The 26,299-nt window shown below is 47.9% G+C and overlaps 1 protein-coding gene across 1 annotated transcript in view; it reads left to right on the top strand.

Moving 5' to 3' along the window:
* The window catches only part of LOC135210753 (dnaJ homolog subfamily C member 3-like), a 73,969-nt gene that overhangs the window by 5,608 nt on the left and 42,062 nt on the right, over positions 1-26,299 (top strand). Inside the window, exons 2-5 of the mRNA XM_064243588.1 lie at positions 6,794-6,993; positions 7,135-7,278; positions 9,844-10,025; positions 11,962-12,112. Of these exons, the coding sequence (XP_064099658.1) occupies positions 6,794-6,993; positions 7,135-7,278; positions 9,844-10,025; positions 11,962-12,112 (677 nt within the window). The remainder of the gene's footprint in view (positions 1-6,793; positions 6,994-7,134; positions 7,279-9,843; positions 10,026-11,961; positions 12,113-26,299) is intronic.

Genomic DNA, 26,299 nt, shown 5'->3' with positions numbered 1-26,299 from the left:
CACCAACTACATCGGTGCAGGGGCCAGTCGCCGTACCACGGGGGAGTGTGATGCCGCCGCCTGGGTTTGCCGTGCTGCCTCGACCGGACTTCGTGTGCCCGAAGAGCTCGCCCCTGGACCTCCCACCAGTACCTAGGATGTCTGTGCCGCTGGTCCGTCCACCTGGGCCGCCCTGTTTTAACAGCCTGCCGTACCTGCCGTACCTGTCCAGCCGCTGGCCATGGACGTGATGTTGCCGACCACTGCTGCCGTTCCTGTACCTGCTCCTGCCGTCTCCACTGCTGTTCCTGTGATGCCTGCACCTGCTGACGTTGTTCCTGTTCGTGGCGCCGCTGCTCCCGATGCCGATCTGTTCGGACAGGTGCGTACCGGGCCCTGTTGCTTCGGCAACAGCAGCCCCGGCTCCGCCCTGGATGGACAGATTCTGACATCGGTCCTGAGAAGGTTGACGAAGAAGAAGAGGAAGAGGAGAAGTTGTCGTCGTCGTCTTCATCGTCTTCTTCGTCGTCGTCGTCGTCGTCTGCCGCCTCTTCCCCTTCTTCTTCTAAGGCTCCCCCGCCTAAGAAGAAGAAGGTCGCCTCCCCCCCCCTAAGAAGTCTCCTTCGGGAGCATCTAAGGGCCCGTCTCGCTCCGGTGAGACGGGGGGTTTCTTCCGCTGGTCACCCTGCTCCTTCGGGGGCAGGACCCGTCTCTTCTTCCGCAAGGAAGAAGACTACGGGGACCAGAGGAGTGCCGGCTAACACCGGCACTTCCTCGCCTGCTGTTAGTGGTTCGACCACGGCAGCAGGATCCGTCTCGGCCTCTCGTTCGCGAGAGGTAACGAGTGTACGGTCGCCTACCAGCGACCGTGCAGCTAGGAACCAGACCTCTGAGCCAGCTCAGCGTCAGGTTCACGGCACGGAGCGGAAGACTGGTGACAGCCGCTCACGCGACTCTCACCAGACCAGCTCTCGCTCTCGCGGCGAGCAGCTGGCTACCCGGGCGGACGTGACGGTCCACGACCGGCCACAGGCTGAGGCTGGGAAGAGGTCCCCCCGTTCGCCGGCACCAGCCACGGCTGGTACCAGCGACGTGACGCGCCATGAGGATACGCACCGGTCTCACCGTGACAGTGGAGCTCGCCGGTCGCCTGACCTTCACTCTCACAGAGAGCGATCGGGTACGGCGACCAGCACCAGCTCTTCTGACACACGAGACCGGGGCCCCGCTGTTCTCAGTCCCAGCCGTTCTCCACAGCGAGACGGCTCGACTAGGCCTTGCAGCTCGATCGCCACCGCGGGTTGACGATCGCCTTGCAGTTTCTTCCAAGCCCCACTGGTTCTGCCAGCGAGCGAGGAGGGAGCGTTAGGTCTGCCTCTCCCATACCTTCAACCTCCTCGGGTTACACCGGGAGGCGCGAGGTGCTGAGGAGTGATCGTGAGGGGTGCGCCCCTCAGGATCCCACCACGACGTCCTACGTACCAGGCACGGTTCTCGGACCGGCCAGGTCGTATGCACAAGTGGCTGGAGGAGACCGAGAGGGGTCTGTCGCTGTTCCCCCCCTCGAGGGGGAGGGTCTCGGGAGATGCTCCTGTTCGAGGGACTGGATGGTCCTACTCCTGCAGGATGCAGTCACTCCTGAGATTCAGAGGAACTTTGCCGAGGTAATTGCGCTGATTCGTCAGCACAACGACCTCGCGGAAGGATCGCCGCTCCCACAATCCGAGCCCACATCCCGGCTCGAGTCGTTCTGGGGCCCGAAGAGGGAACCCAGACCGACGGTGGGTTTGCCGCGTTCTGAGCTTGCCGACTCAGTGCTGGACCAGGTAGAATCTCTTGTCTCCGGGCAAGACGGTTCTCTAAAGTCTGGCAGGTCGAGCAAGCTCCTTCCACCTCCTCTGCTGCGACAGCGGCGGTTTTACGTGCCATCTGAGGACCCGATGCCGCCCAAACAGGTGAACCCGGAGTTAGCCAGGCTGACTCCGGGTGTGTCTCTGCAGCAGCTCCTGTCCGAGAACCTATGGTTCTCGCAGCAAGAGGCACTCGGCCTGGAATCCACTGCCATGGCAGCTTTCCAGGCCGTCTCCTGGTTAGATCTGTGGTCCCTCACAGTATCTAAGGTCGCAGCCAACTCCGGGGGAATTCTCCCGAAGATGACTCGGCCTTTAGGAGACTTTGCCAGTCTGGAGGAAGAGCCATCTCCTTCCCTTGCCCACCAGACGGTGAACCTGTGGGCCAACCTGGTTCTCCGACGTAGGGACGCTGTCCTTACTCGAGTTTCCAGGGCGGCTGGGCGTGAAGCGGCATTGGGACTCCGCAACGGACCTTTACGGAGTTCCACGTCTCTCTTCCCAGGAGAGATGGTGGACGCTGCGGTGGACAGACGGCGCACTGACGACAGTGACCGTCTGGTTCACCAGGCAGTCTCGAAGGCTTCTGGGCAGCCTCGGACTGCGGCCAAGCCAAAAAGCTCGGCTAGCGCTTCCACGGTGGCTAAGACGGTAGTCGCGTCGAAGCCCCGGGGAAAGACTCTGTCTTCTTCGACTTCTACAAAGGGGAGCCGTAACCAGCCCTCCTCCCAGCCCTCCTTCTCCCGAGGAGGCTCTGGGAAGAAGTCGAAGAAAGGGGGGAAACGCTAGGGACGGCGTTCCCCCTCACCTGCTGCGGAAGTGGGGGGGTGCCTGGCCAGCCATTGGGCAACTTGGTGGAAAAGTCTACGGGAGGCTGGCGCCCGGTGATAGATCTCTCTCCTCTGAATCGGTTTGTTCGCCAGACCCGGTTCACGATGGAGACGGCACGTTCCGTGCTCGACTCCATCAGGGAGAACGATTTCATGCTTTCAGTGGACTTGAAGGATGCGTATTTCCAAATACCCATTCATCAGTCCTCCAGAAAGTACCTCCGCTTCATCCTCGACGGGACGGTGTACCAATTCAGGGCACTTTGCTTCGGTCTCTCAACCGCCCCACAGGTGTTCACGGCGAGTGTTTCACTCTGGTGTCTGCTTGGGCCCATTCGCACGGGATACGTCTGATGAGGTATCTCGACGATTGGTTAGTCCTGGCAAGCTCCCGCTCACAGTTGCTACAGGACAGGGATCGACTGCTCGAGTTCTGTCGCGATCTGGGGATCGTTGTGAACTTCGAAAAGTCCGATCTCGAGCCCAAGCAGGGATGGATGATAGTACCTGGGTATGCTGATCGACACGGTAGCAGGGCGAGTCTTTCCCGCAGACTCGCGGATCAGCAGATTCAGGGAGGCAGCCAACCAGTTCCTGTCTCGGCAGGAACAGGTAGCTCAGCGATGGCAAGTCGTGATCGGACACCTGTCGTCACTCGAGAAGCTAGTCCCTCACGGGCGTCTTCACCTGCGGTTTCTTCAGTGGAGACTAAAGGAGAGTTGGTCCACAGGCGAACGGATCCCCCAAGCTTTCCAGTGTCATGACCACCGGAGGTGAGGCAGGACCTAGCCTGGTGGCTGGACGACAGGAACCTCTTAAGAGGAGTGCCTCTGCGCACTCCCCCCCCGGACATGCAGCGGTTCTCAGACGCATCGACCGAGGGATGGGGCGCACACCTGGAGGAGTTGCTGACTTCAGGAGTGTGGGACGAGAACGACAAGCACCTTCACATCAATGTACTGGAACTCAAGGCGGCGTTTCTCGCGCTCCAAGAGTTCCAGGACCGCTTGATGGGACACTCAGTGGTGTTGATGTGCGACAACACACGGTGGTGGCCTACGTCAACAAACAGGGGGGCCTAGTGTCTCTCCCGTTGTACCAGTTGACTCGGCAGGTGCACGAGTGGCCGAGGCACACTCAATAGAGCTGTCGGCACGCTACATTCCAGGGAAGAGGAATGTAGTAGCAGACACGCTCAGTCGTCGGGGATCAGGTGATAGGGACCGAATGGTCTCTACACCAGGACGTGGCGGAAAGGCTCTTCGACCTGTGGGGGCGACCAGTCGTGGATCTGTTCGCCACCCGGCACAACAGAAAGCTTCAGGTTTTCTTCTCAGCCGTGCCGGACCCATGGGCAGCTGCAGAGGACGCTCTCCAACACCCGTGGGACAACCTCTTCGTCTATGCCTTTCCCCCCCCGTTCAGCCTGATTCGCAAGGTGATCAGTCGAGCACTGGTCACCCCGAATCTCAGGATGATCCTGGTGGCTCCCAAATGGCCACAGGCCATTTGGTATCCGGACCTGCTGGCTCTTCTCGCAGGGAGAACCGAGAGAGATTCCCCCTTGGCACAACCTTCTCGCCGCCACTCGTCGTAGCCGATTACCACCGAGCAGTCCAGTCCCTACGACTTCACGGCTGGCTGTTATCCACCATCTCTTGCGAACGAGAGGCTTTTCTCGTAGCGCAGCAACAGAGATGGCTGGAAACGTCCGTCAGTCCTCTGCAGCTGTGTACCAGGGGGGGGGGGGGAGGGGAAGTGGGCCGTCTTCTGTGGTTGGTGTCGTAGACGGGGTCTATCTCCTCTCAGAGCCACTCTTCAGCAGGTAGCGGATTTCCTCGTGTTTCTTCGCCGAGAGAAGCTCCTCTCAGTCCCCACAGTGTTCAAAGGATACAGAAGCCACTAAATACGGGTGGCCCAACGGTGTGCCCTCCGTCCTAAAACTGAGGGGATTGGACATCTCGAACTCGTTCGAGATCTCCTTGCTTATGAGGAGCTTCGAAAGGTCTTGCCCACCCAGGGAACTCAGGCCCCCTGCGTGGATTGTGACTCTCGTCCTTAGGAGTTTGACTCGAACACCGTTCGAGCCACTCCGAGAGTCGTCAGACAGGGATCTGACCCTCAAGACCCTCTTCTTGCTGGCCCTGGCATCGGCGAAGAGAGTAGGGGAACTTCATGGTCTTTCCTATGATGTACGACACTCCAGGGGATGGGGAATCTGTGACGCTCGATTTCGTCCCGAACTTCGTTGCGAAGACTCAGAAACCGTCGATCCCTGACGACAGGTTCGAGTCCTTCACGATTCCCTACCCTAATGGACTTCACCGATAATGATGCGGATGAGTGATGCTGCTTTGTCCTGTGAGGGCGCTACGGCGCTATCTGAAGAAAACTCGACACCTCAGGCCTGAGTGTCGACGCCTCTTCGTTAGCACCGGGTAACCAAGAAAGAAGTATCCAAGAACACTCTTTCATTCTGGCTGCGTGAGGTCATCAGGAGGGCGTATGAGGCTGATGGTAGTGACGACATCCGTACGTCCCGTCCGAGAGCTCACGAAGTCAGAAGTATTGGCCCCTCGTTGGCGTTTCGTAAGAACTTCTCCGTGGCGCAGGTTCTGAAGGCAGGGGTCTGGTCTAACCAGACCACCTTTACGTCCTACCTTTCGGGATATTGCCCACAGGTCCTTGGATACGTTTCCTTGGACCCGTGTGGCTGCTCAACAAGTTGTGTAGCTAACCCAGACCCTCGCAGGCTGAAACAGCATCGAGTCCTGGTGTGACTGTGTGGATGGATGTGTGAGTGAGTGAGTGACTGGCTCCCTCTTCCCATCTTTTCCTCCTCCTCTACCTGTGGGCAGAGGGCCACGGTCGTCACTACGCTGCATGAGGACGAGATGCAGGTGAAGCTATATGACAGAGCCCCATCCTATCCCTTTCACTAGGGATAGGAGCAGAATATCCACCACTTTTCCTCTACAAGGGGGGGGAAGTGGATGCCTACAAGAGTCAAACCCATGACTTTATATTTGCTCCTGTACAGGAACAAGTTCTTACATTGCTGGTACGAAGAGATACGCTTGCCTCTCTCTTAGTACTCGGTCCAGAGGTCTGACCATTGATCCTGCGGTGCACACCCCGATCAATCGGACAGAGGCTTGGATCCCATTCCCTGCCTTACGACCAGGGAGACCTTCCAAGGTTGGGCGAACACCAGTCTGTTCACAAAAGACTCAGATTCCTCCCACCAAGAAGTGAGTCTTCCTATTGTAAAAGGACCGAAGGTTTGTATGCCGTGTCGGAACAAATGACAATTTGTCCAAAATTGCATTTTTCCTAACTATACAAACCTGAGGTCCTTTTACACATAGCCCCACCTCATGCCACCCCTCGCTCTGCAGTTTTTGCTTGGGCCAAAAGCAAAAGTGATTTGTTTACCTCCCAGTCGCGCGCGCGCGCCTGTCGGACAAGCAGTTAACTACCGAACCCCTTGTTCGAAAGCTTACGACCTATCCAGCTGCCGCTAGTACCTTCCTATTGTAAAAGGACCTCAGGTTTGTATAGTTAGGAAAAATGCAATTTTGGACAAAAAAACTTGTCATTGTTTCCGGAAACTGAAGGCGTTCACAATATTATGGGTCTCCAAGGGCTGATTAGAAAAAAAAAAAATTGTGAGAAAAAAAAGTTTGTAAATTGGCTTTTTCAAACACGCACATCAGCACCCCTGCACCCCTGTTAGATAATGGGATTTTCAACCACTTTGGAGTCTACATATGCAAGTATGCTTTTCCATGGGTAAAGTAGGATAGTTTTAGAAGACTTTGGAGAAAAAAAAAAAAAAAAAAAAAAATGCGACTTGGAGCTCTGGGGACCCTTGATATTGTGAACGCCTCAATGATCTTTTCATCACACTGCCAGATAATTTGGTGAAACTGATATTGTAACTGAAGTTGTGGTTATAGTTGTCTTGTACAGTTGATAGTTAGAATTTCTACTGGCATGTGTACAGTGAACGGGAAAAGAAAAACATATCGTAAAGCCATGGTATCTGAATTTTTATTGGTTTATTTTATTGTGATTTGTTGTAGAAGTAGATTTTGTATTGCATAACTGATTTTAAATTTCACTGAATTGCAGATGGTGATCCTAATAATTATTTGACTTACTATCGCCGAGCGACTGTATATCTTGCCCTTGGGCGCTCCCGACAAGGTCTCCAAGATTTGGATGAAGTCATTAGACTCAAACCAGACTTTACTGCAGCTAGAGCACAAAGAGCAGGGGTTCTAGTCAAACTGGGAAGACTTGAAGAAGCTCATATAGATCTTGAACATGTGGTAAGTGAAATTACTAAGAGAGATTGTCTGTTTCCTTTTTCCAGTTCGTCATATCACAGTACATTGGACTTTCACAGCCTCCACAAGAAACTTGCTTGTAAAAATTGAATACTTATTCAGCATTCATTTTTTTTATTGCAGTTACGGAAAGATCCAGCACATGAGGAAGCTAATAGGTTGTACACCTCAATAGAACCATTGAAACGAGATATCTTGGAAGCGTATTCCCACGTAAGAACAGGACGCTACAATCACGCTATTCTGATTCTCAAAAGTGTGATAGAGGTAAGAGTTATCCTTGATACTATTTAAGTTAATTATGGTCATGCATGTGTCCATTTAGGAAGTTTTCTTTACTGCATTTCCACATCAATGTAAAAAGTAATGTTTTTTCATGTGGTTCTTAGGATGTTAAAAATGTGAAGTCAAGGTAAAAAGAGGGTTTTGTAAAACCAAGGTAATTTTGATGGAAAAATTTGCCAGAATATGTTGAAAGTCCTTTTAATTGCATGTTAAAATCTTTGGTCCTTTCAGAGGTACAGGTTAGGTTTGGAAAAATTAGAACAAGTCCAGGCAATCCCTGGTTATCGGAAAAATCTAATGCCTTCTGTTCCCTCGATCAGTTCATAGAACTTGAGTCTTATCAGACATACTGTGATGTCAGGAGGGGACTGTCAATTTCCTGACTGCTTAGATTTGTGGAATCTATGGGACAGACCTGTCTGGGCCCTTCAAGCAATCAGTGTCTTCCTCCTTTTGCATCAAATTCCGTGCTATAGTCTGATCTGTCGAACCTCCCTTCCCCACACCCTTCATCACAATCAAGGAGGAACTATACGATGTTTAGACTATCTCCAAGGTATATGGTATGTTTAGCTCTATTTCAGCCTATATCATGGTTCATAAACCTTTTCGGTTGTGGATGGATCCTACAGGATCCTCCCTCGCCATATCTTCTCAGACTACCTCACTTCAAAAGATGTACTGAGGTAGTCTGATTTTCACCAGACAGACTCCAGACTACGGAGGATTATCAATTGGGAGATCTTTCCTTAATGTATTGCAGAGACTATTACAAGTTGTGTAAGTCAATCTTCTTGTCTTCCAGACCTGGGGGTCAACTTTCTGAAACTAGTTTCTCAGGCCCTGTGTCTCCTCTGCAAGACATCTGTCCCTTTTGTAATTACAGTATTATGAGGTATCGAACTGTATAACTTATGTGTAAGCACCGAGACCTAGTTCCTTGGCATCCCTATCATATTTTCCTTTAAAGTTTCTGACACACCCAAGCAAATAAAAAGAAGATATAATTTACTCATCTTTGCATGGGATTTCAGTCAAGGACAGGGACTGGCCGAAGACCTGGATCCTTTTCATTGTCCCTTAAAAGTTTTGCAGACATCCGTGTCTTCCAGGGGCAGCTGTTGCTCTGAGTGCCCAGTAATGCTCACTTGTTCCGAGGAGAATAGATTTTCCTTTCTTTTTGAATTTTCAGGTACGAAGACCATCCTGGAATTATGTTGCTTTAGCAAGAGCTAATCTTTTCCTATGATTAGAATTGCTGACAGCAACTACAGCTTGTTCTCTGATAGTTAAGAGCGCTCTGTGACTCTGAGGAGGAATAGAGAGGTTTCTGCCTGGCTGGATGGTGTGGTATTTCTTAGAAAATCGGAATCCCAGGCCAGTTGTAACCCAGGATGTTATTGCAAGAACTCGTCTCATCCTCTGATTAGAACATCTTGCCCTTTACCCTAATGGACTTTTATCTTCTGAGACATTCTCAGATTTTGGAGCAGCATTTTTCTCCTTTTGACAAAGGTAAAGATGTTATAACAGCCTCTACCTCATTAGCTTTCAAGTGGTATATATCTCTTACATCCATTCGAGATTCGACCTACTGGTAGTATGATCATTCTTTGTTTCTCATGATTTTGAGTTTTTAAAAGTTTAAAAAATTGGGAGTATATCATGAATTTTAGTTGCTGGCATGATATCGTGGAGGGAAACATAGTTTTATTTATACTTATCAAGTAATTACTACATGATTGGAGCCCTCCCTCCTCCCCCCGATGGACGAGCATAAACGGGATGAGTATTGTTTGCTGAGTCGTTCCTAACTTTCTCGCTAGAGGGCGAGACTGGTCCCGTTGGGAATAAATGAAACTAATAGCTATTTGCTAAGGATATATAAAATTTTGTCTTCTTATAGAAATGTCATGTTTGTGAGGGAGATATTTGTATTTGCACAATAAGATTTACCAATGCTAACTGAATAGAATTATGTCTTTAGTAGAATCACAATGAGCAACCCCAAGCAACAGCTTGAGTCATTAAAGGCAGAGAAATTTTGTCGTATGGGAAATTAAAATGATCTTTTACTTCATTTTAGCTTGTAAGTTATTCTTGTGCAGTAAAAAGCTGTTTAGTTTTGTGTACTTAAAAGAGAGCACTTAATACTGCTTGTTAATAGTTTTGTTTATTTATGGTTTTTCATATTGTACCAGTTTCCCTTAACACTTTTCTATATATTATACCTGTACTTTAAATACACAGTATAAAATATAATCTAATCAGTGTTCTCAGTAACAAGATAGTTTAGTCATGTGCTGTTTTTTTATGAAGAATGTCTATGAAGTGATACATAACAAGCAAGTGAAATATTCTCTATTCTGCAGAATACAATTATGCATATCTAATCATAAGTGACCCTCATGGTAGTGTTATTCTGAATTGTGTGGATTGTTGCATTTTTAATCTTATGATCATACTCTTAAAACCTATTTATTAATGTCTGAGTACAATTTTATGTTAGTAGTGTTGATGATCAACTGGTCGGTTCTTCCCTGATAGCACTGCCCGTGGGATGCTGCATTGCGTGACTTACGTGTAGAGGCCTACCAAGGTGTTGGGGATATGATGAGTGCCATTGCTGATATACGTGTCACAACTAAACTTACCCAGGACAACACTGAGGGTTATTTAAAGCTGGCAAACATGTATTACCAAATAGGAGATGTAGAACAAGGATTGAAGTGAGTATGAGTTGTAACTGTTGCATGGTATTTACCACAGGTAATTTCCATAAGGCTATATCTTGTTTGATATAGGAATTTGTCAAACCTTAGCCTTGCGCAATCAATAAAATGTAGAAGATAAAGAAAAAATTTATGACATATGAAACCTGTTAATCATAATTAGCATTGATCTTTGTGAAATGGACCCAGTCACACAAACTGGAAGCGTTGAAAAGAGAATGTAGAACATGCCTAGCTCACCATCTGCTGTTGAGTTAGGTGTATGCTTTGCTTCCCAGATTAACAGAGGTTTCTTAGACATCTTGCTTGTTTTCATTCATTTCATATTCATGTACTTTTCGATGTTTTAGCATCATTGCATTTTGTTGTAACTTCACAAGACTCCAGTCTCCTCTTTTGTATATTATGATCATTATTTTTCATTATAACATAAATGATTGAGAATAAGATGAAATCAGCTAGAAAAAACTGCAGTAATTTCTCTGTACAATATAATATTTTGAAAAGAGAGCAGTTGAGTCTTCAAACAAATTAGAGTTAGGGAAGGGATAATGAAGCTTTAATATCTGCCAACAAATCTCCTAAGAGTTGTGATTCATGTAAATTAATGTTTCACATCAGTATGCTTATTATTAGAAAGTACTATATTGCTGTATTAACCATGGTTATAGCAGTTGTGGAAGGATTAATCTGGGATTTGAAATTCCTTGAAACACAGTTTCCTCTTAGGACAGGCATGGGGTTTTTTTTATCACTTAAGGAAAACATCTTAATTGTGAGAATTCTGGAATTTTCATGTTTTTACTATATTAATAGATAGTTATTATCACCATTATTTTCCATAATGAACAAAATTTTTGTAGAACAAACAGAAAATTTAATTAATTTGCAAAGAACACTTCAACAGACTGGAAACTTATGTAAAAAGAGTAAAAAAAAGGATACTACACCTTATTGAAAATAGGGTATTATTGATGCAAAACAAAAGGAAAATTAAAAAACATAAAAAGTAAGACAGAAGTGGAGCTAATCCCTTCCATGTTAAAACCTGTAAAAAGAAATCTGATGTAAATATATTAGTGATGATGATACAAAAGGAGAAATGCAAGTCAAGAAAATTCAGGCAAATGTTTATGTTACTTGGAAGCAGACTTTCATCAGTCATACCATCCAAGGAAAACAAATTCACAGTTTTACAGAAAAGGAATGAAGACATTCTAGCACAGAGAGTGTGGCAACATGGCTTCTGACCTAACATAGATGCTGATACTCTGGGATGTGAGAAGCATCCTTTTGTCATTGGGCCACAGGCACTTGAGATGCTGATCAATGCATCCTGTCGAGATACAACCTTTGGAAGGTGACTGAATGGAATATCCTCCTGCTTTGGCCTAAATCATAATCGCCATTCTTTGGAAAAAAAACTTACTCCTTTAATTCTTGTAGATGTCGGAAGCTTTCAATGTCTACCTAGTTTTTGGCATTATTTTGATGATATATTTCCTAAGTGTTGTGGTGTCTTATAGGTTTTGTTTTTTTCCAGAGTTCAGCCTTGTGCTGTACAGAGTTCAGCACATCTTGTCTTGATCAGTACCAATTTAACCCATAATTAGTATACAACAGAGGAATTGTCAAATCTTGAAATTACAGCAACTGCGTTCTTCCTTAAATTAGTACATAGTTGGTGAAAGTGGAAGAATTATATTTAATAAAACGAGAAGACAAGGTTTGATAAAAAAGGGGTAAAGAGGGTGCATAAATAATTGCTGCTCATGATGTGGGAATTTAAGTCCTTTTATATCTTGATTGAAGTTTGTGTTTTCATTATTACATTACTGCTACAGAGATTAAGCTGCATGTAATTTGCAAAAATATGCTGTGTAGAAATCGAAGTGTTTAATACCCTATAACAGTTTGTTTAATTTTGTTTCAGTGAAATTCGTGAGTGCTTAAAGTTGGACCCAGACCATAAAAATTGCTTCACATTGTACAAAAAGATTAAAAAGATCAATAAAATCCTCAATGATGCACAGGAATATGTCAACAATAAGGAATACGAAGAATGTGTGAACTCAGCAAATAAGGTAAGAGGATAATAATTTGTAGCTTAATACCTCTGTTTGCAATAGTGATTATTCCCATGGCAGGTGTTCAGAAACTGACTATACTCTGTTTTAATGTATGACACTTACCTGGCAGGTATATATATAGCTATATTCTCTGTTCCACCTGGCAGAAATTTTCAAAACTCGCGGCAATCGCTAGTAACCTATTAGTAGTTCAGGCAACCACCACCCCGTTACCGTGGCGCTAGCGCTAGGAACCGTTCCCAATTGGGCCAGATTTTCTCTGCCAGCCGAACCGGCAACATTGTTGGTGGTTCCCTGCTAGAATTTTCATTCTCGTTGCTGACTGATCTTGGATTTTGGTATTGTACTCGGAAACGTTAGCTTGGCATTCGCTTTGGATTGTTCTTTAAGATGTCTGACTCGGGAAGTATGTTTAGAGTGTGTGTAAAAGAGGGGTGTAAGGTAAGACTGCCGAAAGCTTCGGTCGACCCTCATACCGTTTGTAAGAAATGTAGGGAGAATGTGTGTACTTGGGAGAATAGATGCATTGAATGTGAGAATTTATCAGAGAAGGAATGGAAGGTCTTTATGAAATACGTTGAGAGACTGGAGAAAGATCGTGTAAGGAGATCTGTTTTCTCGTAGTGGAGAAATCAAATTCTTCGAGTAAAAGGAGTGATTGTATTTCCTCTCCAGCTCCTTCTAATGTAGAATTGGTAGTTCCTTCTCCCCAGGTATCTCCTGCGCCCGCTGCTGTATCGGAGGACACGAACGATACAAATTTATTGTGAAAGTGTTCGCTGCCCTTGCGTCCATGGGCGACCAGATACAGCGACTTACAGACAAAGTTAGTGCTTTCGATGTCAGTGAAAGTGTAGTGGAGGGGTGTCTGATCGTCTCTCTCGTGCTCCTAGACCTAGACCTCTGTCAAGCTCCCAGACCCAAGGGAGAAGGCATGTCGACAGTCGAAGGGAGGCGAGAGGAGTTTTGACACGGTCAGGCGTCCCTTCGAACAGTCCTGTTGCAAATTCCCAGGCTGTTGCAGTTCGCCGCAGAAAAGGCGTAACTGGGAAGTGTGCGTCCTCGGAAAGGTTCGACTTCCGAGCGAGAACGTCGGTATGCAGTGGTGTCTCGCCCACTCAAGAGGACGTTCAGGACATCAACTGCTCTCGAGAGACAGGGTGCAAGATAGTGAGGCTTGGAGTAGTCCCTGAGGTGTGTCATCCTCGGAAGACGGGGGAGCAGTACCGATCAAGAGGAAAGGATTTTTCGTACTAGAGAGGACGCAAATCGCACTGGCGATATACGTCCGTCTCGGCATGGTATTGCCTTGGGAGAATCGCCTCCATCTTCTTATGGATCCTCCCCTCGTATTTCTCCGTCGGGTAGAGTACAAGATCGCTCTCCTTTAGGTCGCAGTCCAGCTCGTAATCCTCATCCTTCGTCGTCTACCATTCAGGAGGATGGTACGAAGCATTTCTTACGGGAAATGCAGTCCAAGTTGGCAGTGTTGGTGAAGTCTTGGGATGCTCCTGAACAAGCATCTTCGAGGCTTAAGGACGATTTCCTTCCATTAAGTCTTCGAAAAGGGAAGACAAGGACGCGTTCGCCGAGGACGCAGGCGCACTGGCGCTAGGAGGAAAATAGTGTCGGAAGAAGCAGGACGCAAACGTCAAGGACGCGGGACCAATGGTGGACGCAGGACGCAGGCGGCAGGAAGCAGGCGTGTCTACGATGGACGGCAGGACGCAGGCGGCAGGACATCGAGAGGCGGCAGGACGCAGACGCATCGGTAGCCGCAGGCACGCAGGCGGCAAGACATCGAGAGGCGGCAGGACGCCGATGCTTCGCTAGCCGCAGGACGCAGGCGGCAGGACGCTAGTCCGTCAACGAAGCGTAAATACGACGACGACTTGCAAGATATTTCTTCAGCAGAAGAAGAGTTGGAAGTAATTGAAGAAAAGAATACAGAACCTTCTTCAGATTATAAGGTTCTGACTTCACGTCTTATTGCTGTTTTTGAGGGGGAATTTAAACCGACAGCTCCGTTATCCCCCTTATCACAGTTTTCCAAGACCTAGGACTCCAAAGAAGTCCTCCTTCCTGAAATGACGATGTCAATTTCGGCAAGAAGGCCCTTCAACGGTGAATGACTGGATGAAGGACAAGAAAGAAGCGGGGAAATACTCTTTTGTTTTTCCTCCAGCTAAGTTAGCTTCTAAATCAGGAGTATGGTACGCTACTGGAGAAAGTCTAGGCCTGGGGTACCTGCCTCCTCCCAGGGGGACTTCTCCAGTATAGTGGACAGCTCACGCAGACAGGCGTTACAGTCGGCCAAGGTCCTGGTGACGTCCTCGGAATTTGACCATCTATTTAAAGGGATTTTTAGGACTTTCGAAGTCTTTAATTTCTTGGATTGGTCTTTGGGAGCGCTAGCGAATTCCATAGGAGAAGAGGATTCGCAGGACTTAGAAACAGCTAAGAGCATTATGTCCTGCATGGATAAGGCTCTTAGACTCGGAACGAACGAGCTGGCTTCGTTATTCACAGCAGGAGTGCTTAGAAGAGATCGCTCTTGTGTTCGTTCGCCTCAAAAGGAGTTTCTAACTCTCAGAAATCGGAGTTACTGTTCTCTCCCCTTTCGAAACAGCTGTTTCCCTTCAGAGGTGATTAGGGATATAGCTCTATCCCTTTCGCAGAAAGCCACTCAAGATCTTCTTTCTTCTTCGGTTAAGAAGTTCTTACCAACCAAGTTGGTGAAGAAGACGCCAAAGGAGACTAGACCGTCGCAACAGCCCTTTCGAGGAAGAACATTCGCTCGACCCGCCTTTAGGGGTAGAGAGTACCAGCGAAAAGAGGAGCCAAGAACCCTCTAAAAGAATGAGAACTCGGTCCTCCAGACGACAAGTGGGAAGCCAGACTTTCAAGGTTTTTGGAACGTCTGGCAACAAATGAAGGCAGATCCCTGGGCTGTCAACGTAGCTCGGAAGGATACAAGATTCCTTTCGTGAAAAGACCCCCTCTCGCAACATCTCCGAGAGCCCTCGGGGCAAATTACAACGATTTAGAGAAGAAAGCGGCTCTGTGGGAGCAAGTAGCTTCCATGCTAGAGAAAGGAGCAATAGAACCTGTTCTGGATCACGAATCTCCGGGATTTTACAACCGTCTGTTCCTGGTTGCAAAGTCCTCGGGAGGTTGGAGGCCAGTGCTGGACGTAAGTCAACTGAATCTTTTCGTAGAAAAGACCAAGTTCACTATGGAGACGAACGATTCAGTACTGGCAGCGGTACGTCCAGGGGACTGGATGGCGACTCTGGACTTACAAGACGCATACTTTCATATTCCGATTCATCCAGGAAGCAGGAAGTATCTAAGGTTTGTGATTCAGGACAGGGTCTTTCAGTTCAAGGCCTATGCTTCGGCCTTTGCACAGCCCCTCAAGTATTCACGAGGATGATGTCCAATGTGGCGAGATGGCTACATTTAAGAGGGATCAGAGTGTCTTTGTATCTGGACGACTGGTTGATAAGATCCCAGTCGAGAATCAATGTCTGGAGGACGTAAGTCAAACATTGGACTTAGCAAAAGACCTAGGTCTGGTAGTGAATATGGGAAAGTCCCCGTTTGCAGCCCCAACAACAGATAGTTTATTTGGGGATTCAGATATCGGCAGTGACTTTTCGGGCTTTTCCGTCCCCCGAAAGGCAAGCCCAATGCAGTCAGAAGGTGCAGGATTTTCTAAAGAAAGACCGATGCTCTGCAAGAGAGTGGATGAGTCTACTGGGCACACTCTCTTCACTAGAGAGGTTCATTTCTTTAGGAAGACTGCACATGAGACCTCTTCAGTTTTTCCTGAAGGATCATGGCCAAGAAAATCGCAACCGGATTCCTTCCAGTTTCTAATTCCGACCGAAGTAAAGGAGGAATTAAAGTGGTGGCTAACGCCATGGCAGGTTAGCAAGAGGGATGTCGCTTCAGCAGAAGAACCCAGACCTCGTCTTGTTTTCCGACGCGTCGGACGCGGGTTGGGGAGCGACCAATTAGGCCCTCAAGAGGTGTCGGGACTTTGGAACAAGGACGAAACAAAGTGGCACATAAACAGGAAGGAACTGTTGGCAATTTTCTTGGCTTTGAAGCACTTCAGAGAGTTGATTCGAAACAAGACAGTGCAGGTCAACTCGGACAACACCACGGCTCTGGCATATATTCGGAAGCAAAGGGGGAACTCATTCTTTTGCCCTTACAATCTGGCAAAAGAAATTCGCTTTGGGGGGCAGAAGAGGAAAGGAAAAAGGTCGTGATACTCACCAGGTTTATAAGGAGAGAAGAACGTGGGTGCGGACCTGTTGAGCAGGAGAGAGCAACTTCTCTCGACGGAGTGGACGTTGCACATGAGGTTTGCCAGAGCCTGTGGAAGTTGTGGGGCCGTCCGGTAGTGGATCTGTTTGCGACAGCCAGAACAAAGAGATTACCAACATATTGCTCTCCGATTCCAGACCAGGAAGCAGTGGCGGTAGATGCATTCCTGATGGATTGGTCAAACTTAGATCTGTACGCTTTTCCTCCGTTCAAGGTGCTGGGGAAAGTGATGAAGAAGTTCAGGGAGAGCAAAGGAACGAGGATGACCTTAATAGCCCCGTTTTGGCCGGCCCAAAGTTGGTTCACAGAGGTACTGGAATGGACGGTAGATACGCCAAGGACGCTTCCTCTAAGAGTAGATTTACTCAAACAACCCCACTTCGACAGGTTTCACAAGAATACCCTCGCTCTGGGTCTGACTGCGTTCAGACTATCGAACGTCTGGTCAGAGCGAGGGATATTCTAGAGAGGTGGCCAGTGCAGTGGCTAGAGCCAGAAGAACCTCCACAATCACGGTGTATCAGTCGAAGTGGGACAATTTCCGGAAGTGGTGTAAAAACAGGAAAGTGTCTTTCATCCAGTACCTCTGTGACCCAAATCGCAGATTTCCTTCTTTCTTTACTTGAGGAAGGATTTACACTTGTCAGTTTCGACAATTAAAGGTTATAGAGTATGCTAACCTCAGTGTTTTAGACACAGGGATCTAGACATCTCGAATAACAACTAGATCTGAGAGATCTGATTAGGTCGTTTGGGACGAAGAAACAAATCAGAAGGCAGGCCACCTGCGTGGAACCTGGATGTGGTCTTGAAGTATTTAACTTCTAGCAAATTCGAACCGTTAGAGGAATCCTCTCTGAGAGATCTTGCTAAGAAGACTATCTTTTTAGTAGCATTAGCAACTGCTAAAAGAGTAGTGAGCTTCAGGCCATATCGAAGAAGGTGGGATGGAGACACGCAATGCAGTGTGTTCATTCCAAGAAGGTTTTTCTTGGCCAAGAATGAGGATTCAGCTAATCCTTGGCAAGATCCTTTTGAAGTTTTGGGGTCTAGCTGAATTGGTCGGTAACGAGCAAGAAAGAGTTCTCTGCCCAGTGAGAGCGTTGAGATGTTTATATGGAAAGAACAAGAGTTATCAGAGGGAGGTCTGATGCTCTGTGTGTTCAGTTAAAGACCCCACTAGACCCATGACGAAGAACGCTCTAGCCTTCTTCATGAGAGAGTTAATTAAAGAGGCTCATATGTTGTGTGAAGAGCAGAGCTTTGGTATTTTAAAAGTGAAGGCTCATGAAGTCAGGGCAGTGGCGACTTCATTAGCGTTTAAAAAGAATTTAGCCCTCAAGGAGATTATTGAATCAACATATTGGAGAACTAATTCAATATTTGCGTCTCATTATCTTAGGGACGTTCAGACAACCTTCGATAATTGTCAGACGCTAGGTCCATACGTGTCCTCGGGTACAGTATTGGGCAAAGGAGTTACTACCCCATAACCTTCTTGTAAGCTAGTTGTTTTTATTAGGTGATGGTGTTTGTTTTTTGGTCGTCTGAGAAAAGGGTGCGGTACTTTTCTCAGTCGTGTTGGTATTATCTGGTGATGGTGTGTGTGTAGTTCAGGTAAATAATCTGTTACTAGCTTGAATGCCGTGGCATAAGAGGGCTGTAAGGATCTGTCAACACATTGGTCACGTCCAGTTGTCAAGTTCCGTCTTAGCTTCTTCAACATACAGGACACTTCCTTGTTGAGAGCTACTAAGGTTTAAGCAGGCTAGAGGCAGGACCTATGAAGTCAGCTACCTTAGCAGGTAAGGAACCTGGAGTTTTAATAATATTTTAATAATATTTTTATACTCTAAGAATGTTGCTGTTCCTTGTACCCACCTCCAAATGTGTCAATCAGCTATATATATCCTGCCAGGTAAGTGTCATACATTAAAATGAAGTTTTTATGATAAAACAAGTTTAATGTATACTTACCTGGCAGGTATATATAATTTAATTCCACCCGCCCTCCCTCAGGGGACAGGGTTCAGAGAAAATCTGGCCCAATTGGGAACGGTTCCTAGCGCTAGCGCACGGTAACGGGGGTGGTGGTTGCCTGAACTACTTAATAGGTTACTAGCGATTGCCGCGAGTTTTGAAAATTTCTGCCAGGTGGAACAGAGAATATAGCTATATATATACCTGCCAGGTAAGTATACATTAAACTTTGTTTTATCATAAAAACTTCATTTTTTCCATCTGTCCCTCGCCTGTGGTGAGTCGCGGCATGGTAACACTGTGTCCGGGCTTTAAATAGTTACGCTATTTGTAAGTTTTAGGTAAATAAAAGGATATCTGGGTGTACATTTGCAACTGAAAACTGTTTTAATAATCTACTGTATGCGAATTACACCATTGATATTCGAAATAAGATATTATATAAAGCCCGGGACGCAGTGTTGCTATGCACAAACACCATAGGCGGATGGACAGATGGAAAAAAACAGAGTATAGTTATACAGTAGAAGAGGATATTTTCATTTGTGTTCTGGATATAGTTTTTCATGATGTTGATTTTTTTTTAACATATAGGTGCACATCATCAGTGTTGATTTTCAGTGAGATCATTATTTTTATTTTTGGCATAATGTTTTCTGAATCACCACAGGTCAGTCATATAGTATACAGTGGTCCCCCCCGTATTCGCGGGGGATGCGTACCAAGCCCCTCCGCGTGAATAGTAGTTAGAAACCGTGAATAGTTGGAACCCCTGTAAAAAACCGCTAAAAAACAGCCTGTTTTGTTAGTTAAAACTCAGAAAAAACCCACAAAAAATTTTCATACTTGTTTTTTTTAATAGTTTTATCACAAAAAGTCCATTTTATGATGAAATTGATAAAAAAAACAGGAATTTGTGGATAGTTTCCATAGTAAAATACTGCGAATGTGTTTGTCCGCGAATCCAGAGAACGCAAATACGGGGGGGTCCACTGTACTTGGAATTTGGTCATTATAATCTAAAATTCCAAATGAAACCAACCCTTAGTTAGTTTGATGCATATTTCTCATTTTCATTTTCCAAATTAAAATTAGGTGTTAGATAAGTAACTTGCCAAGTAATTACATAGCTAACAATTTCAAAGTATTACTGCCAACTAAAATTTGAAAATCACAGTACAGGCAGCCCGCGGTTAACGCTGCAATCGCTCAACGGCGAATCAGTTTTACGGCTGTCGTGAAAAATATTTATTTGAAAAATAAGGCATTTTAAAGGTATTTTAGGGCACAATTTTCAGTTAACAGCGCCACTAGTGCCGTTGCCTAACGAGTTCATACATTTGTAGAAATACTGTTCAGACCATAAAGGTTATGCAAATTATATTAACAAATTTTATGGAGAGTTATTGCGTAGGTATTAGGGTAAAATAATGCCTCTGACGCTGTTCTATGCCAAAAATATTGAGTTACATAAGTGCAAATTTAGCTATGGATGTGTCGATTTATAAATGTTCTTGCTTTTATGTTTAAAATGTGTATGAAAATGTATTACATGTAAGGTATTTTTATTTCTGCACAGAAATATGATACGAAGGCAGCTTTTGAAATTGCCCTTCACGTTATCAAATACTTATGTTTTTTCATGTTCTTTCTTGCGAGCTCCACTGCCGCTCTTCCGAAAATATCGATTTAAAAAAAGTGCAAATTAGCGATCGATGTGTCGATTTATAATGTTTATGCTTTTATATTTAAAATATGTATGAAAATGTATTACGAATAGGGTATTTTTATTTCTGTGCAGAATATGATAAAAAGACAGCTTTTGAAACTGCCCTTCAAGTTATCGACTACGATGTTTTTTCATGTTCCTTCTTGTATGCCGCCGTCGCCGCTCTCCGAAATATAGTTTTCAGAGTGCAAATTTAGCGATCGATGTCGATTTTTTAAATGTTTATTCTTTTATGTTTAAAATGTGTCATGAAAAATATATTACGTAAAGGTATTTTCATTTTTGTACACAAATTAAGGTAGCCTTTGTAACAACTACGCTCCACGTTGTCAGGGGATGTTTTTCATTTGTTCGTTCTTGTCCGCCACTGTTCCGAAAAATGCATGGTGTTATTTTATAATTATGCATCATTTCCATAAATCCTTTAAAAAGTTATACATTATTTCACTGTATCCAATAATATTGTATGTATTCTCATATTATTGTACTATTTTAAAATATTACGGCAATTTTAAGCCAGTATTCCGCGGAGCGGCCAATGTTGTGGTTTGAAATCAGCTGATGGCAAATACGAGTTTGTTTCACCATAACGCAATTCTGAATGAATTCTCTTGCTTCTAGTTAGCATAAACGAATACGTATCTAGATACTTGACTTATATGAGACAAGGTTATTTTTCCTTATACAACGTGTTTTAGGAGGAAATATTTGTTGAATATGTCTCGTTGTGAATGTGAACTACGTACTTTATTTTTTTCGTTAACAGATTACGTTGGCGGCATGTTTATTGCGTAAATAATTACGTGATTCTGTTCACAATAATCCTTTATTTCATCGTAATACGAACTTTACATTATTTATCTTATATCGGCGTGAAACCAACAGTAAAATGTGCTCTTTCAAGCACAGTAGTTTTGATTAAAATGATTTTATCCCAATTTTATCTACGGTTGTGTTTGATGGCACATGTTTACTGGATTTTATTCTTGTTGCCGCTGTACGATAATAGTTATTAGCAGCTTGAACAGTTTTCTCAGCCTCAGTTATAACTACAGTAGTACCTCGAGATACGAAATTAATCCGTTCCGAGGCGCCCTTCGTATCATGAGGTTTTCGTATCTTGGACCACATTTTACATGTAAAATGGCTAATCCGTTCCAAGCCCTCCAAAAACACCCCAGTAAATTATATTTCCAGGCCTAAAACACAAGTTCTAGGGTTACGACGCCGATCCGACGGAAGAAATATGACTCCAAAAGGCAAAATACTGTACATACTTGAGTAATATTCAACTGCATGTAATGTTCAACCCCATTTTTACTGCATATATTAGGACTTTAGCATATGTCCCTTACCAATAAGCCTAGCCTATGTTAGCGGTTGCTACTGTAGCCTAGTCTATGATTCTGACATCTAAACCTAAGAAGCTAAAAGCTTAAAATATGCCAATAAAATGTATAAATAATCAGTATGTACTAATTTCAAATAATTATTAATTAATCGTTAACTATAATACACAAACAAACAAAAAAAAAAAACCTTCCAATCGATTGTTTACATTCAGCTCTTACCGTCTTACGAGTACCGAACGAACGCCAAGCAATCACTTTTCTTAGGATACAGTAAGCCATAAATTTTCATTAGTATCTCTCTTCAACTAATGAAACTACCAAACAGTATAATAACCCATTCATTGTTCCGACACGGCATACAAACCTTCGGTCCTTTTACAATAGGAAGGTACTAGCGGCAGCTGGATAGGTCGTAAGCTTTCGAACAAGGGGTTTCGGTAGTTAACTGCTTGTCCGACAGGCGCGCGCGCGCGACTGGGAGGTAAACAAACCACTTTTGCTTTCGGCCTCACAGTGAGTGGACGTGTGTGTTCGACGCTCTCTGCCCGCTTCTCGTCGTTTGCTTTCCTGAGTATATGGTTGTGTTTGTGTATGATAGAATCATTGTAAGTACAATCATTTCTCTCTTTCTAATTAATTGTGATCTATTGGTCAATGATGGAATCTCCTCGCCTTGCTACCCCACGGAGACTATGCCCGGGTACCGAAGGGCGTAAATGCGGAAAGTTCCGCTCATTCCCGGAGATTGACCCTCATATTTTGTGCGCTCGGTGTCGGGGGCGCGAATGCACCCGAGCCGAGCCATGTGAAGTTTGTAATAATTGGTCGGAGGCGCAGTGGACTTTGTATGAGGGCAGGAAGAAGCGAAGGCCTGCAAAGGAGTCGTCGGAAAGCTCCCCCGCGACTCCTTTGGTTACGGACACTTCGGTCTTCTTCCTGCCACCCGCTCAGCTTCCACGTTTGGCGCCTTCCCCTTCGGGGGGGGTGGGGTTTCTAGGTCCTTCTCCTCACCTGACTTGTCGAGTGTGGAGGAGGGGCGGGTGCTAGATACCCCCTGACGTCGAGTTGTACTCTGGGTCCTCTATCCGTTCGTCTTCGCGCGAGCGGGTAGAGGTCCTCCTAATCACCCGACTTTTGCTTCCTCAGGTGCGGTTGCCGCGAAGGACGACCTCGGACAGGTGTGGGCATCGTTGGGGCTGCAGGGCGTGCCGAGTGTCAGGGGGCTGCTCTACCATCTCGCTGGCTCCGTGGCGGTCACCCATGCGACGGTTACGACCACCACCACGACCCTTACACCTGGCTACGCTTCACCTCCTCACCTTGGTGTACACCCCACGCACGCGGTCTCTCTGGTAACACCCCTTAACGTACATCGGTGAGCAGGGGCCAGTCGCCGTACCTCGGGGGAGTGTGATGCCGCCACCTGGGTTTGCCGTGCTGCCGCGACCGGACTTCGTGTGCCCGAAGAGCTCGCCCCTGGACCTCCCACCAGTACCAAGGATGGCTGTGCCGCTGGTCGTCCATCTGGACCGCCTGCACAGCCTGCTGCCTGCCCAGCCGCCGTTCACGGACGTGACGTTGACCACTGCTTGCCGTTCCTGTACCTGCTCCTGCCGTCTCTACTGCCGTTCCTGTGATGCCTGCACCTGCTGACGTTGTTCCTGTTCCTGGCGCCGCTGCTCCCGATGCTGATCTGTTCGGACAGGTGCGTCCGGGCCATGTTGCTTCGGCAAACAGCAGCCCCTGGCTCCACGCTCTGGATGACAGATCTGACGTCGGTCCTGAGGAGGTTGACGAGGAAGAAGAAGAAGAGGAGGAAGGTGTCGTCGTCGTCTTCATCGTCTTCTTCGTCGTCGTCGTCGTCTGCCGCCTCTTCCCCTTCTTCTTTCTTCTAAGGCTCCCCCGCCGAAGAAGAAGAAGGTCGCCTCCCCCCCCCCCTAAGAAGTCCCCTTCGGGAACTTCTAAGGGCCCGTCTCGCTCTGGTGAGACGGGGGTTTCTTCCGCTGGTCACCCTGGCCTGCTTCTTCGGGCAGGACCCGTCTCTTCTTCCGCAAGGAAGAAGACTACGGGGACCAGAGGAGTGCCGGCTAACACCGGCACTTCCTCACCTGCTGTTAGTGGTTCGGCCACGGCAGCAGGGTCCGTCTCGGCCTCTCGTTCGCGAGAGGTACCGAGTGTACGGTCCGCCTAACAGCGGCCGTGCAGCCAAGAACCAGACCTCTGAGTCCGCTCAGCGTCAGGTTCACGGCAAGGAGCGGAAGACTGGTGACAGCCGCTCACGCGACTCTCACCAGACCAGCTCTCGCTCTCGCGGCGAGCAGCTGGCTACCCGGGCGGACGTGACGGTCCATGACCGGCCACGGGCTGAGGCTGGGAAGAGGTCCCCCCCCTGTTCGCCGGCACCAGCCACGGCTGGTACCAGCGAACTGACGCACCGTGAGGATACGCACCGGTCTCACCGTGACAGTGGAGCTCGCCGGTCGCCTGACCGTCACTCTCACAGAGAGCGATCGGGTACGGCGACCAGCACCAGCTCCTCTGACACACGAGACCGGGGCCGCTGTTCTCGGTCCAGCCGTTCTCCACAGCGAGACGGCTCGACTAGGTCTGCAGCTCGATCGCCACCGCGGGTTGGCGATCGCCTGCAGTCTTCCAAGCCCACTGGTTCTGCCAGCGAGCGAGGAGGGAGCGTCAGGTCTGCCTCTCCCATACCTTCTCCTCCTCGGGTTACACCGGAGGGGCGAGGTATTGAGGAGTGATCGTGAGGGGTGCGCCCCTCAGGATCCACCACGTCGTCGTACGTACCAGGCACGGTTCTTGGACCAGCCAGGTCATACGCAGAATGGTTGGAGGAGACCGAGAGGGGTCTGTCGCTGTTCCTCCCCTTGAGGGATGGAGGGTCTCGGAGATGCTCCTGTTTGAGGGACTGGATGGTCCGACTCCGCAGGACGCAGTCACTCCTGAGATCCAGAGGAACTTTGCCGAGTTATTGCGCTGATTCGTCAGCACACAACGACCTCGCGGGGAAAGGATCGCCGCTCCCACCTTCCGAGCCCACGTCCCGGCTCGAGTCGTTCTGGAGCCCGAAAGAGGGAACCCAGACCGACGGTGGGTTTGCCGCTTCTGAGCTTGTGGACTCAGTGCTGGACCAGGTTGAATCGCTTGTCTCCGACAAGACGGTTCGCTCAAGTCTGGCAGGTCGAGCAAGCTGCTTCCACCTCCTCTGCTGCGACAGCGGCGTTTTTACGTGCCATCTGAAGACCCGATGCCGCCCAAACAGGTGAACCCGGAGTTAGCCAGGCTGACTCCGGGTGTCTCTGCAGCAGCTCCTGTCCGAGAACCTATGGTTCTCGCAGCAAGAGGCACTCGGCCTGGAATCTACCGCCATGGCAGCTTTCCAGGCCGTCTCCTGGCTAGATCTGTGGTCCCTCACAGTATCTAAGGTCGCAGCCATCTCCGGGGGAATTTCTCCCGAAGATGACTCGGCCTTTAGGAGACTTTGCCAGTCTGGAGGAAGAGCCATCTCCTTCCTTGCCCACCAGACGGTGAACCTGTGGGCCAACCTGGTTCTCCGACGAAGGGACGCTGTCCTTACTCGGGTTTCCAGGGCGGCCGGGCGTGAAGCGGCGTTGGGACTTCGCAATCGGAACAACCTTTACGGAGTTCCACGTCTCTCTTCCCAGGAGAGATGGTGGACGCTGCGGTGGACAGACGGCGCACTGACGACAGTGACCGTCTGGTTCACCAGGCAGTCTCGAAGGCTTCTGGGCAGCCTCGGACTGCGGCCAAGTCTAAGAGCTCGGCTAGCGCTTCCTCGGTGGCTAAGACGGTAGCTGCGTCGAAGCCCCGGGGAAAGACTCTGTCTTCTTCGACTTCTACCAAGGGGAGCCGTAACCAGCCCTCCTCCCAGCCCTCCTTCTCCCGTGGAGGCTCTGGGAAGAAGTCGAAGAAAGGGGGGAAACGCTAGGGACGGCGTTCCCCCTCCCACCTGCTGCCGGAAGTGGGGGGTGCCTGGCCAGCCATTGGGCAACTTGGCAGCGCTACGGCGCCGAGACCTGGATTGTAGATGTCCTTCGGGAGGGATATCTATTACCCTTCGAATCTCGGCCACCACCCCTCACCTCCAACCCGGTCCAACAGCAGTCGTACGTTCCAGGGTCATCGAAGGACGTAGCATTGAGACAGGAGATCAAGACCATGCTGAGCAAGAGAGCTGTAGAAATCGTCACGGATCAGTCACCGGGCTTTTACAGTCGACTCTTCCTGGTGGAAAAGTCTACGGGAGGCTGGCGCCGGTTATAGATCTCTCTCCCTGAACGGTTTGTTCGCCAGACCCGGTTCACGATGGAGACGGCACGCCTCCAGTGCTCGACTCCATCAGGGAGAACGATTTCATGCTTTCAGTGGACTTGAGGATGCGTATTTCCAAATACCCATTCATCAGTCCTCCAGAAAGTACCTCCGCTTCATCCTCGACGGGACGTGTACCAGTTCAGGGCACTTTGCTTCGGTCTCTCAACCGCCCCACAGGTGTTCACGCGAGTGTTCACTCTGGTGTCTGCTTGGGCCCATTCGCACGGGATACGTCTGATGAGGTATCTCGACGATTGGTTAGTCCTGGCGAGCTCCCGCTCGCAGTTGCTACAGGACAGGGGATCGACTGCTCGAGTTCTGTCGCGATCGGGATTGTTGTGAACTTCGAAAAGTCCGATCTCGAGCCCAAGCAGAGGATGAAGTACCTGGGTATGCTGATCGACACGGTAGCAGGGCGAGTCTTCCCCG

The sequence above is a fragment of the Macrobrachium nipponense genome, chromosome 4 (assembly GCF_015104395.2).
Source record: "Macrobrachium nipponense isolate FS-2020 chromosome 4, ASM1510439v2, whole genome shotgun sequence".
Taxonomy (NCBI): Eukaryota; Metazoa; Arthropoda; class Malacostraca; order Decapoda; family Palaemonidae; genus Macrobrachium; species Macrobrachium nipponense.
The sequence above is the reverse complement of the archived record's forward strand: the minus strand, read 5'-3'. Positions and strand labels throughout refer to the sequence as shown.